At 44.6% G+C, this 14,155-nt stretch overlaps 1 protein-coding gene across 1 annotated transcript in view; it reads left to right on the top strand.

The window, feature by feature from the left end:
* The window catches only part of DRAM1 (DNA damage regulated autophagy modulator 1), a 29,878-nt gene that overhangs the window by 2,684 nt on the left and 13,039 nt on the right, over nucleotides 1-14,155 (top strand). Inside the window, exons 2-3 of the mRNA XM_004589606.2 lie at nucleotides 10,924-10,991; nucleotides 11,533-11,675. Coding sequence (XP_004589663.2) covers nucleotides 10,924-10,991; nucleotides 11,533-11,675 — 211 coding nt within the window. The remainder of the gene's footprint in view (nucleotides 1-10,923; nucleotides 10,992-11,532; nucleotides 11,676-14,155) is intronic.

Genomic DNA, 14,155 nt, shown 5'->3' with positions numbered 1-14,155 from the left:
GCTGAGTGAATATTTCTTGGACACTTTCTGTTCTCCCCAGGGCAGGGTGGATCCCCTGGGGAAAGCATGGTGAGGCCATTCAGTAACCTCCGTGTCACCATCACCACGTACCCCGAGCCTAGTGGAGGGACTAGGGTTACAAAAAAGACAACACACAATGGGTCATTCTTGTAAAGAGAATGCCATTTATTGGAAGCTGGCCTGCCTCTTTTATAGTCTTCCTAGTTCCTCCCAGTATTATCCCAATGCTCAAGCAACTCCTAAGCTCCCCTGGGGGCATCTTAAGAAAGGGGAAGCAGGGAAGAGGGAATTTGCTGTCAAGCCAGGGGCTAAATGTATCAGGCCAAGATTGCCCATCCTGTTATCCCTTAGAAACAAGCTAAGCTGTGGAGTTAACCCTTGGGAGACCGGGGTCTACAGTTCAGCTTGGTGGTCCGTAGGTATTTTTTTTTTGAAGATTTTATTATTATTGGAAAGCTGGATATACAGAGAGGAGGAGAGACAGAGAGGAAGATCTTCCATCCGATGTTTCACTCCCCAAGTGAGCCGCAACAGGCCGGTGCGCGCCGATCCGATGCCGGGAACCAGGAACCTCTTCCGGGTCTCCCACGCGGGTGCAGGGTCCCAAAGCTTTGGGCCATCCTCAACTGCTTTCCCAGGCCACAAGCAGGGAGCTGGATGGGAAGTGGGGCTGCTGGGGTTAGAACCGGTGCCCATATGGGATCCTGGCGCATTCAAGGTGAGGACTTTAGCTGCTATGCTATCGTTCTGGGCCTGAATAACTGTCTCTCACACAATGTGAGAGACATCTGCCCTTCCAAGAGGGCAGACGTGGCGTATGCTCACCTCTGGCATTTACGACAGGTCCTGACATGTTGTAGGTAGATATTGGTTGAATGAAGACAGAGATAATTCATGCCAGATGGGCTGATTTTATTCTACTGTCAGTTCAGTTGTTAACTGGTTGTGCAAGCACCTCATCATTCAGTGGCTTGAGTATGATTTCCTAGGTTATCCATCATCACTGCTACCTTCATGAAATCCCCCAGGTTCTGTTAAGACTTGTGACCTCACTCAGTAGTCATTTCACCTTGTATTACTCGGTATTCTCACAATTTGCTAATCCTCTTGGGAAGGAACAGAGCGGAGGCTAAGATCAACAGCTTTAGAGAAGATAGGCCAGGCTATATAATTCAGTTACTTTACAAAGTTAATGGGAAAAACAGAATTAAATGGCTTATTTTGCTGCAAACATGCCTCACTTATTTTCATCGTATGCATTTTTCCAGAACTTTTTTGAAGACCTCTGCTAGGCAGTTGAGCTCTAGGAGTCTGGGCAAGTTGCTTGACTTCCTCTGCTTCTGATGGCTTAACACCTGCACCTGTTTCATAGACTAATAGATAACACTCTCAGAGCTCATTGACACCTTAGCCCAAGAACATAGTGAGTTTCCTGATACCAAGAGACCACTCTACATTTTCTGGATAGATACTGGTATTAACAGGACAGGATGTGAAATTAGGGACTAACTTAGAAGCCATCTGTTTATTTGTAGTTGTGATGTCAGGAACTCTCCTCCAACATTGTCTTAATGAACTTTCTGAGTTAATTGACCACTTCCTTCTCTGGAGGGCCTCACCCAGTGGTGGCCCCTCTGGCTGCTTGCTCCCCTATTCCTTTGTATTCTTGTGAAATGCCCATTATTTTTATTTTCAAGTGGTATTTACATTTATGTCATCCCATTCTTTATGATCGTGGGAGCTGTTGTATTTCAAGTGTTGACCCATGAACACGAAAGAGAAGGAGTTTCTGAAACAATCTGGTTGGATGCTTTGGGTTCAAAAATGCCAGATTGAAAAAAAAAAAAAAAACAGTCCATTTGGTAATGAAGACTACTGTGAAAACTCAGAAATTACAGAAGAGAAAATTGATTCTGTACTCAAATGACTGCTAAAGTGTCTCCAGGACTTCCTTCCACTTTAAAGAAAATGAAACTGAAAATGGGGTGATTCAGAGTAGATTTTTAAAAAATGTTTTATTTTACTTTTAATATTATTACATAGTTGAGAGAGATGCACGCCCTTGTGGGTCTTCTTTTAGGGTAGGGAGGGCCAAGGTATGGAGGAAGGTGGGTGGGACAAATGTTTCCATGTTTTTTTTTCTCCTGTATCTGCAGGGAGCGGAGGGGAGGAGCCACTCCTTGCTGTCAAACTACATCAGCACTGGGGACAGAGAACGGTCTTTAGATTATTCCTGAGATTCTGATGTGGGGATAAGTGTTCTAAGGGTGTTACTTGAATAGTTTTGGTTCGTTCTGAGAAGTTGTTTGTTTCACTGCTCCAGGGTTGAGAATATCTTTCCAAGGCCTATTGGTTGACCAGGTCTACCTTACTGTATCCCCAGGCCCAGGAACATGTTACAAATCTTTGCAAGGAGAGTTGTCCAACTTCTGTTTCACATCATATGTTGAGGCACTCAGTGTCCTCTGCTGGTCTAGCTGAGCTGGCCATCATGTCTTTTATGTGTATCTGGGCATGTTGTCCACTGCACAGGCAATAACAACTGAGGAAACTCAGTCCTGATACATGGACTCTAAGGTTGGACCACATGTATTATGATTTTGCTTGTGGCTAGGGTTTGAGTTCAACAGTCTAGCTGAGGAGTTCCCTAAAAACCTCACCTGGGGTGACCTCAGACTTGACTCTTGTGTGCACCAGCCAGTGCAGGATTAGGTGCAGTCTGTTACCTGAATCAGGCGATGCACATACAGTTGGTGCACCTGCCTGGTCAGTTCTACCACCAGCCCCATCCCTCACATGAAGTGATGGGTGCTGCGACCTAACCCAGGACACCACAGGCCCTGTCTTCATGCACACCAGTGTGTACCACAGCCCGGTTGAGACAACCGCACATAACTCCCACCAGGCCCACCCCTAGCTCTGGTTTTTGTGTGCCAGCGTGTGCTGTGGCCTAACCTGATCTGTCTTGCATCTCTGGCTCTCGTGTATACCCATTGGTGCAGCAGCTTAGCTCAGCCCGCTCCACCTGCAGACCTGGCCCACATGTATGCTGACAGGTGCTGCCACCTTGACCAGTCTGGCCAGCCCCCAACACTGGCTGCCATGCTCACCAGCGGGAGCTGCGTGCCAGGAGGGGCTAAGCCTAAACTCCAGTGGCCTTCGTCCATATATCCTTCAGTGCTCTTAGATAAAAAACAATGTATGTATGCCCATGCCGTTTTTGATGACTTTTGCTTAAATAAGCTTTCATAAAAACTAAATTTAAAAATTGAGAGGCAGGAAGACAAAGAAAGAGTCCTTCCATCCACTGGTTTACTTTCCAAAAGCCCATTGCAGTCTGGGACCAGGACAGTGTGAAAGCTGGAGCCCAAAAATCCAAGGCTTTTTTTTTTTTTTTAATTACAAAGATTACGTAGAATTTCAGGAAGTTGTGACTTCCTTCCCTTTCCAGCCATCCCAGTAGGGACCGGGTAATGCGGTCTGTGCACAGAATCCGCTTTTCTGACATGGTGGTAATAGAACTTCCATCTACTCTGCTGGGACTATTATCCCATAGAAGGTCTCAACCATAGTTTAATAAGGATGAAAACACAGGCTCGCCATCTAAAATGTCTAGATAGAGAAGTGTCAGCCTTGAAATGGTAATTCATAATTGACTACTTTATTCAAGGAAACATGACCCAGTGTATTCAATTCTAACAAAAATGTAATAAGAAAACTGGAGACCCCAAACCTTCACTTCCTGAAAATTAATCAAGGTGCTGGCATGCAATGTCGTTTGACCTCTGAGTCAATTATAAATACGTGCTTCCTCTTCTGTTTGGTTGAAATTTTCCACTTTCATTTCAAGACATTGAACACACCGAGTATAAAAATGTGAATATTTTTGTCATTTTTCCCACTTTTTTTTCCTTCTTCCCACTTTTAAAAAAGTATTGGAGGCAGCATTTTAGTGTACTGGATAATGTTGCGGCCTTCAACAGCAGCATCCCATCTGAGCACCGGTTCGTGTCCTGAATGCTCCATGTCCAATCCAACTCCCTGCTAATACACCTGGGAAAAGCAGCAAAGGGTGGCTCAAGTGTTTGTGCCACTGCCACTCATGTAGGAGACCTGGAGGAAGTATTCAGCTCCTGTCCAGCCTGGTCCAGCCCAGGCCATTGTAGCCATATGGGGAGTGAACCAGCGAGTGGATTACTTTTTTTTTTTTCTGTTTCTGTGCTTATTCTTCTGTCTTATTCTCTCTCCATAACTTTCAAATAAATCTGTTTTTAAAGGCATTAGGATATTGTTCAAATTTCAGTTGCTACAAGGCTGGCAACTATTGGACTTGTTTTCAGTCTAAACTTTACAGTGCTGCATGTTACGGTCCTCCAGTTTACCTGACAGTGATTGCGTTGCAGTCCATTAAGAACCTGCACTGAAGAGTTTTTGCAGACTAAGAACACCTTACTGATGGATCCCGAAGGGATAGTGGGTGCCACCTGACTTGGTTTTGTAAGCTCACCTGCGCGTGCTAGCACATTTAAAGAAATGCAAAACAGCATGGCAGAGTTTCTAAATCGTGACCTTTGAAATGAATTTTAGATGCCCACTTGGACTTTCTCATTGTGTGAGTGACCCCCCAGCAAGGTCCTTGCCTTTACTTGCGTGCGACTGTTCCCTCACTGTTAAGTATTTTGCTTATGATGTTATGAAGATAAAAAAAGATGTGCCTGGCAGAGTCCAAGTGCTGAGAAAATGTTCATTGCTTTTTTTTCTTTGTCTGTGGTAATATTGTGGCCCAAAGCAGGGAAGATTTCTAGTGTCTTCCCTCAACTAAGGGTTTCTGGCCTGCCCGCTTGTCACCTGTGCCTCTCTCATGGTGCTGGTGTGAGCTATTGTCTTCTCTTGGTAATCTACTGAAGGACCTTCTGAAGGCTCACTGAGCGCACCTGCCCTGGACAAGGTCCTTTAAAAACATCACTGAACACGTCACTTGGCTGCTCTCAGCTCTCTACGGCTTCCCATCATGTTTAAGGTAGAGCCCCCAAGTCCTGGCCATGATCTTGACACCCCTGCTCCACGTGACACATGCAGCCACATGTCCTCATTGTAATGGACCTGCAGCCAGAACCACTTAGCTGCAATTTCCCTAACACGCTGCCACCCCAGGGCCTTGGCACATGGCTGTTCCCTGTGATTGGAATATTTATGGCCTAGATGCTTGAATGCTTGCCGTCTTCAGTGTCACCCTCTCCGATTACCCTGTCACAATTAGGCAGCTCACCTTTCTCTGACTTCTCATCCATCTTTCCCTTCCCTCACAGCATTCATCATTCCTGGATTATTAATCTTTATTGCCTCTATAAAAATAAATTCCAGAGAGGAGGGGGTTTTTCTGTTTTCACCTCTACACTCATCGTTCTTGCAAAATTGTCCATTTTATAAGAGGCAAGGAAGTCAGTGTTCATGGGCCGAACAAAAAAGCTTTGATTTCTGCTACATCCTAAGCTTTTTGAAGATATCCCATCACCTAGCACAGTTTCTGACACATTGGAGGCACTTAACAAGTTCTTAATTTTTATGATTTTTTTGGATGAATTATTAATTTTTTAAAAGTCTGACTCAAGAAAGGGAGGGAAAAAAGAAGGGGGAGAGAGAATCTTCCATCTATTGGTTCTCTTCTCAAATGGCTACAATGGCTGGAGATAGGACAGGCCAGAGCCAGAAGATGAAGGAGTGATATGGGGCATCTTTCATTGTTTTCCCCAGATGATTAGTAGGGAGCTATGTCCAACACTGGCGCTTAAATGAGATGCTGGCATCACAGGCAGTGTCTTAACTCGCTGTGCCACAATACTGGCCCCACTTCATGTCCTGGTTGTTCCACTGCCCATCTAACTCCCTGCTAATGGCCTCGGAAAAACAACAGGAGATTGGGCCACTGTGTGGGAGATCAGGATGAAACTTCCGGTTTTGACCTGGCTCACCCCTGGCTGCTACAATTATCTGGGCAGTGAACCAGCAGATGGAGAATATTTCTGTCTGTCACGCACTCTGTCTCTCCCCCTTTTCTTTGTAACTCTAACTTAAATAATTATTGTTGCTGTCGTTGGGTGAATAAAAAAAAAGGGAACTCTAATTGATGAAAAGAAGGAAAACTGGGTCAATGTGACTATACTCTGGTGCTTCAGGCTATAGAATATCATCCCCTACAAAGTTAACCCTAATCATTAAAACCATCTAATAAAATGTAGAATTACTTTATTACCGCATTACTCCTTTCAAATAATGTATAGACAATAATGGTCTCCTTTTACTGGTACTATGTGACTTTATGTTTCAAGTCCTCTTCTATCTTCTGAGTACAGATCAACCATTTCAGGGCAATCTTAATAAGCCCCAGGTCAGACACAGATTATGTTGCATACTCTTAGCATCTAAATCCTCCAAAAAAACTAACTCCAATCCTTGGAGGGTAATAGACTCACAGATATAGAATGATCTAAAGAACTGCAGTTGACCAAGGTTGGGGAAGTATTTTGTTATCCTGGACGTTTTTTGGTCCTGTTTTCATTCCCTGGGCATCAAGTCATTATGCATTGGCTTCTCATTTCAAATTAGGTTGGAAAAGGAAATGGAAATATGGAAATGTGGACACAAATCGATTTCCTAAGCACAACATGGTTTAAAACAACTATGGAAATCCAACAGCCTCAATAGCTTCTAAACCACATGCAAATGAACACATAGCTGTCAGTTTCCAGGAAATGCCACCTGCACAAGGAGGTCTTGGAAGGTCATGACCAGGACTTGGGTGAAGTCAAGCACCCTGCCGAAACCACCTGTGCACAAATGTGTGGTGGAAGTTGGGTGAAGAGACGACAACTGTCAGGCTGGGAAGCAAGTGTTCTGCCTCTCACTCCTTCTCCAATGTTTGAATACAGTCCACATGATTGATTCTAGGATCGCCTACAGATATAGAAATCAGTAGTTGCTTAAGTTCCTTGAATAATGTGACATAGTGTTTGTATATAATTTATTCCCATTCTCTCTCATACTTTTAAATCATCTGTAGGTCTGGCAGTTGGTACATGAGTTGAGATGCCCACATAACCTGTTGGGAAGCATGGGTTCAATACCCAACTCTATCTCCAGGTTCTGGGTCACGCAGTTCCTGAGAAGCAGCAGTGGTACTGGAAGTGATTGTGTTTCTACGCTTGTGTCCAGGCCCATGGCTTTGAACCAAGCTAGGGTTCCATTCATGTTGCTGTTAGGAATTGAGCCGACGGATCGAGCAATCTCTTTCTTTCTCTCCGCCTCTCAAATAAATAAACAAAATGTGAAAGAGTGAACTTGAGTTCACTTTTTTTTTAAAGTGGCTTATTTGTTTTTATTGGAAAGATAGATTCACAGAGAGAAGGAAAGACAAAGAAAAAGCTCTTCCATCCACTGGTTCATTACCCAAATGACTACAATGGCTGGAGGTGAGCCAATCCAGAGCCAGGAGTTCCCTCTAGGACCCGCATGTGGGTGCTGGGACCCCAGGACTTAAATCATTCTCCATCACTTTCCCAAGCCATAGGCAAAGAACTGGATGGGAAGTGAAGCAGCTGGGACACCAACCAGTGCCCAGGTGGGATTCTAGTATTACCGGTGGAGGATGAGCCTCTTACACCAGGACACCAGCCCATGTTCTTGATCATTCTTGGAAGTGTCCATGTTTTCATTTTTGTTTGGGTATTCCTCATGAAATATTTTTTAGAAATTTCAGCTGTTTTAATTAGGTACCATTTTGCTACTTAGTGCATCTAAATCACAAACTCCAACACTTCCTACATGATTTGAGAATTTGTGACTAATAAATATTTTGTTAATGAATGATGATTGTGTTTCACAGATATTTTGTTGGTAAGTGAATAAATCTTGTCCTTAATTGTAGAGCTGAATCTCAAATTTTGGAATGGTGGTGGCTGAATCCAACAACCGATTCTGAATTCAGTACATTGCCGTCTCCCCTAATGATTGTTGTAGTGAAATTCCCTGTGTTTGCGGTGACAAAGTGTGCGGAATACAGGTCCATTTTATCAACTCAGTAATCCTGAAAGAAATTCAGATTTACCATGGTAATATTTGTCATGGAAGTTTTACAATTAAAACATGGTATTTGAGAAGCTGTAAGGTCTTGCCTAGTTTACAAATTCCTGGTATCCAAGCAAGCCATGGGATCCCTTCTCTGTACCACGATGGCTCGTGTGGGTGCCTAGAGCCACCTGCTGTGTGCAGCCAAGAGTCCACTGTGAGCAGTCCTTGTTCCCAACCCCATTTCTCCTGACCTGTAATTTGACAGTCTGAATTGCGATGTGTCAGAAGTATTTTCACCATGCAAACAGACAAATGTTTGCACTTCAGGTGGCTCCAAGACCTGGCTCTTAAATATTGACCAGAGTGTCCGTGTTTGCTCCCTGCCCCCAACCATTCTCCTCATCACTCTGCACTTTGTCTGCTGTTGGAGCTTAGAGGCAAAGAAGTCTGGAGTTAGATTTCTGGATTAGGGTACAGAGTCCTCTATGTAGTCATGGGACTTTGAATATATTATGTGACCTTGCTAGTACCCAGCCTAGGGCCCCTTCCCCCAAAGCTCTGAAGATGAAATGAGTTCATGCACAGTAAGCATGTAACAGGGCCTGGAACTTTGTTCATGCTTAGTAAGTGGGACCCGTTAGGTCAGTTTTCCCCCAGTACTTACTGATAGTCACTTGCTCGTCCAACACATACACATGGAATGACTATTTGAAAAACGCTTGTGGTTCTCCCTGTATAGTTTCTCGATATCCAAAGTGACAAGAACAAAACACCACCCTGAAATTCTGAGTTTTCAGATTCCATCTTTGATGTCACATGTAAGTCTGGGCTTTTGATGTAGGTCTTGGTTGGCCAGCAACAGAGTCAACCCCTGAGTTTGGTTGTCCTCTCATCTCCTGTTAGAGAACTGAAAAAAAAAAAAAGATTTATTTATGGTTTTTAAAAAATACATTTATTTATTTTTATTGGAAAGTTAGATTTATAGAGAGGAGAGACACAAAGATCTTCCATCTGCTGGTTCACTCCTCAAATGGACACAATGGCTGGAACAGACTCATCCGAAGCCAGGAGCCAGGAGCTTCTTCCAGGCCTCCTATGCGAGTGCCGGATCCTGAGGCTTTGGGTCATCCTCTGCTGCTTTCTCAGTCCACAAGCAGAGAGCTGGATGGGAAGTGGAACAGCGGGGACACAAACCAGTGTCCATACGGAGAATCAGCCAACTGAGCCGTGATGCCCGTCCTGTCTTAGAGAAGCTTCATGCCCCCAACTCCTGTCTTCCTAAGTATCTCCCTAACTCTTCCATTTCCTTCCTTCTCATCGTCTGGCAGAAGTGCTGGCCACGGTTGTGAAATAGCTCTGCCTTTTTTCTCTTGCTGGTTCCCACCCAGTTCTTGTTGTCTACTCAGCATCAGGTGCCAAAAGGGGATTTCACACATTAAGTAACCTTCCTCATTGCAGTCTTCCTTTAGTGTGAAAATGGATGTTGTAGAAAAGCTGCCCTTGTTGGATTTCATATCCTTTCAGGATCTGACAGTGGAAGTAATTGACAATAAAGACATGCGCAGCACAAAGAGGCCATGTTTCAGCATTGAGTGTCCATGAGACGTCAGTGCTCCTGCTCTGCACATGCACACAGATTTCTTGTGGAATTCTTCATACTTTAATGTCTGGTTTTTGCATCAGTTTTTCAATATTTGAGTTGAGATGCTGCTTTCAATGTGGAAGTACTCTAACTGGGTACAAGTTGTTTCACGTTGGAAACGTCTTTTGCCATTTTTTTTTAAGATTTATTTTATTTTTATTGGAAAGTCAGATATACAGAGAGGAGAAGAGACAGAGAGGAAGAGCTTCCATCCATTGGTTTACTCCCCAAGCGGCCTCAATGTCTGGAGCTGAGCTGATCTGTAGCTAGGAGCCCAGAGGCTTCTACTCAGGTGCAGGGTCCCAAGGCTTTGGGTCGTCCTCTACTGCTCTCCTGGCCACAAGCAGGGAGCTGAATGGGATGTGGGGCTGCTGGGATTAGAACCAGTGCCCGTATGGGATCCCCATGCATGCAAGGCAAGGACTTTACCCACAAGGCTACCACACCCTGCCATTGGTTCTAAACTGGAAAAGTTGCTATGTGAACAAGTAATAATTTTAAGCTGACTCTTTTCCAATCCATTTAAGTAAATGGCTATACTTGAAAAATGCTTTCATATATTTTTATTACAATAATTTGCTACAATTAATATGCCATCTTTCTATGAGGTGTACTATTTGCTATAATGCCCAGCCTCTTATCACTATGTTTTGGGCAGTCTAAAATCTTGTACAACCATCCAATTATTTTAAAATTAAAGTAACATATTTTTATGTATTTAATATTTCAATTATACAATTTTCAAATGTGGCTTTAGATCAGGCTGTTTTTTCCCAAAGCAGTCAGGCTTAATTCATTGAGAGTGAACATATAATAAAGTTTTTTTAGGTTTGGAGCTGGCACTGTGGTTCAACATGCTAACCCTCCACCTGCAGGCACTAGCATGCACTATGGGCACCAGTTCTAACCCAGGCTGCTGCAGTGCCCATCCAGCTTCCTGTAACGGGAAAGCAGTAGAAGGTGGCTCAAGTCCTTGGGTCCCTGCATCCATGTGGGAGGCCTGGAAGAAGCACCTGGTACCTGTTTTAGACTGTCAAACTCTGGCTGTTGCAGCCATCTGTTCCAATAGATGGAAGAGCTTGCGTTCTCTCTCTCTCTCTCTCTCTCTCTCTCTCTCTCTCTCCTTTCTTTGTAACTCTTCCAGGCAGAGGTCTGAATTTCTGTTTAGTAATTGGGCTATGTCTCTTTCTCAGTGATACAGGAACAACACCTCCAGAGAGTGGAATTTTTGGATTTATGATCAACTTCTCTGCATTTCTTGGTAAGCATACATTATTATAAACACATGATGATAACAGCCTAGATAATGTCTCTGTATGTGAATGGGTGGGTATATGTGGGTCTAAACTGGACAGAGGGGAGGAGGTAGTAGGGAAGGACAGCAATGCCTACGTGGGAGTATTTTGTATTTATTTGAAAGGCAGACTTACAGAGAGGAGGAACAGAGAGATCTTCCATGCGCTGGTTCATTCCACAAATGCCCACAGTGACTAGAGCTGAGCCAGTTCTAAGCCAGGAGTCAAAAGAAGAAACTCCAGATCCCCCCATGGGTGCAGCGGCCAAGGCTTTGGGCCATCCTCTGCTGCTTTCCCAGGCCACGTGCAGGGAACTAGATTGGAAGTGGAGCGACCTAGACATGAACTAGCATCCATATAGGATGCAGGCACCGCAGGCAGAGGATTAACTCACTGTGCCACTTTGGCAGTCCCCGGTCAGGACATTTTTAGAAAGCAGCATGAATCTATGTCCTTTTAAAGGAAAATCATACAGTGAAGGTATATCAATGTACCTTTCTCTTTCAGGTGCAGCCACGATGTACACACGATATAAAATCGTAGAGAAGCAAAACCAAACTTCCTACTTCAGCACACCTGTTTTTAACTTGGTGTCGTTAGCCGTCGGACTGGTGGGATGTATTGGAATGGGCATTGTAGCCAATTTCCAGGTACGGCATGAGCAGCTTTGGGACTACCACGATGATATCCACGTGTCTGAGAACTCAGCTACTTGTGCCCAGGCTGCCTTCAGATGACTGATGGGTTTAAACCTTTCCTATTTGAATGTCAGCATTGCATGGTATTTGGGAGAGATGGGTGTATGTTTGCCCAAGTTGGAAGGGCTGCGTGCTTCGTAAGATGCCTTGGACCTTGTTATTGTGTGCTGTTACTGATGTTGTGTGATTTGTTGGGGGTAGTTTTCTTCAGCCCTTGTAATTATTTTGCTTTGAGTGTGAGAACATGTGTGTGTGTGTGTTGATTCTTACCATTTCTGCCCTTTGGTCCTCTGGGGTTTAACTAGTGGCATCTTCCCTCTTCCTTTTCAAGGTGAGACTAGAGGTTTATGGAGGCTAAGTAAGTTGTTGGGGTTATTCATCTAACTCATTACAGAGCTAAACTATATGACCGCTAGAGTAAACCAACTCATCTAGTGACCATTGCAGAAACTGTTGTATAAATTCATTCTGTGTCAGATGTTTAAGAAAAGCATCATTCTAGTTTGTGGATTCCTGTTCAGTTCTAGATCTCTTTCAGGAAAACATCCTAGCTGCTGAATTTCAGAGTAATGCTAACAAACACAATGTCCACCTTATGGGAGTGTTGAAATAATTCAGTGAGGTGACGGGCAGCAGCCAGAACTCTGTACTGCGTCACTGTCACGTCATTGTCAGTTCATCACTATGGGCTAGAAGGAGCCCTGCTGTGCCTCCTCCTGTCTCCATGTGACAACAGAACAGTTGGCTCAGGGTATCTTTCACATCTGCCCAGAGGTATTTCTTTGGCTTGCCTCCCATGTGAGGTGGGATGGTTTTGTGTGTTGTTTATTCTCGCAGAGAGCAGCTTTCACTGCTATGGACTCATGTCCATATGTGAAGAACCGCAGCCCTCCGCTCGGAGAATCTGTCATCTCTCCATTCTCTAGCTCGAGCATGAAGCTGAGCATTGTCAGAGCCCTCTGCCTGGTCTACACCATGTGGCCTTGGGCCTGCTCTCTGCTGATGAGGGTGGGAGGATACTATAATGAAGGGCCCCAGAATGCTCATGCTGATCAAGGGAAAGCACACTTCCTTATTTTTTATAGCATCAACAAGAAGATTCACAGGGCAAAGATGAACTCTTTTTTACATTTGATCTTAGCCAAAAGGCTGAGAAGCAATAAAGATGAATTCTTTTTTTAAAAAAGATTTATATCTTTTTATTGGAAAAGCAAATCTACAGAGAGAAGAAGAGACAGAGAGAAAGATCTTCTGTCCACTGTTTCACTCCCCAAGTGGTCACAATAGCTGGAGCTGAACCAATCTGAAGCTAGGAGCCAGGAGTGTCTTCTGGGTCTCCCACGCGGGTGCAGGGTCCCACGGCTTTGGGCTGTCCTCAACTGCTTTCCCAGGCCACAAGCAGGGAACTGAATTGGAAGTGGAGAGTGGAGTAGCCAGGATACAAACCAGTGCCTATAGGGGACCCTGGCGCATGCAAAGTGAGAACATTAGCCACTAGGCTACTGTACCATACCCCAAAGATGAACTCTTACGTCTAAGAGCCAACCAGTCTTAGTGTGATAAATGCTGTGATTATTCCTGTTTCCCTGTTAGCAACAGAAGCCAGAGAGATGAGAACCAAATCTGTGGCCTCCTGTAGCTGGTGTCCAGGGCTTTGTGTTTCTCCTGAGTGTGTGTGTGTGTGTGTGTGTGTGTGTGTGTGTTGGGGGTAGATTTTGTGAGCTACATTTGCTGCTGGCTCCAGTTTACTTTCCTGTCTTCCTAGTCCCCAAACTGAGAAACAGGACAACCATAGAGAGTCGCAGTGAGCCGAGCCCTTTGCCAGGTGGCCGGGGCTCCCACGGGCATTTCTTTGTATGGCACAACAATATGCATTCTATTTTCCATAACAGCAAACATCCATTTGCGTTTTTCTATGTGACAATATGTTTAGAGATTTCGCTCTAATAAAATCCTTATAACACAAGGACAGCCATTTCTCCCACCTTAGGGAGATTGTTGGTGCACAGTGAGGGTGGGCTTCGAGGTGAGATAGGCTGTGTTGGTCCTGCAGGAGAGAGACATCCTCAATGCCAGGAGGGAGCCAATCTGGGCGCTCTGCCAGCGCGGGGTCCACAGGCCTGCATGCCACTGGCACAGCGGGGGACGGTAGGGAAAGCGATGGCTGCCGTGCTGAGTGTGCACACTCTCATCATTGTTCCCTGAACAACACAATGTAGTGACTATGTAGCATAGCACTTACATCATTGGAGGATGTGTGTGGGTTAGATGCAGCTGCAAAGCCATTTTTATATAAGAAATGTGTGCAAAGCCCGATACCCCTTCCTCCCTAGAGATACCAAGGAGTAACTCCAGCTGACAGCTCTACAGTTACGACCTGTCATGAGAACACGGACAATACGGGCATCATGATGGATTTATCCAGAACAGTA

Source organism: Ochotona princeps, chromosome 15, assembly GCF_030435755.1.
Source record: "Ochotona princeps isolate mOchPri1 chromosome 15, mOchPri1.hap1, whole genome shotgun sequence".
NCBI classification, from domain to species: domain Eukaryota; kingdom Metazoa; phylum Chordata; class Mammalia; order Lagomorpha; family Ochotonidae; genus Ochotona; species Ochotona princeps.
The sequence above is the reverse complement of the archived record's forward strand: the minus strand, read 5'-3'. Positions and strand labels throughout refer to the sequence as shown.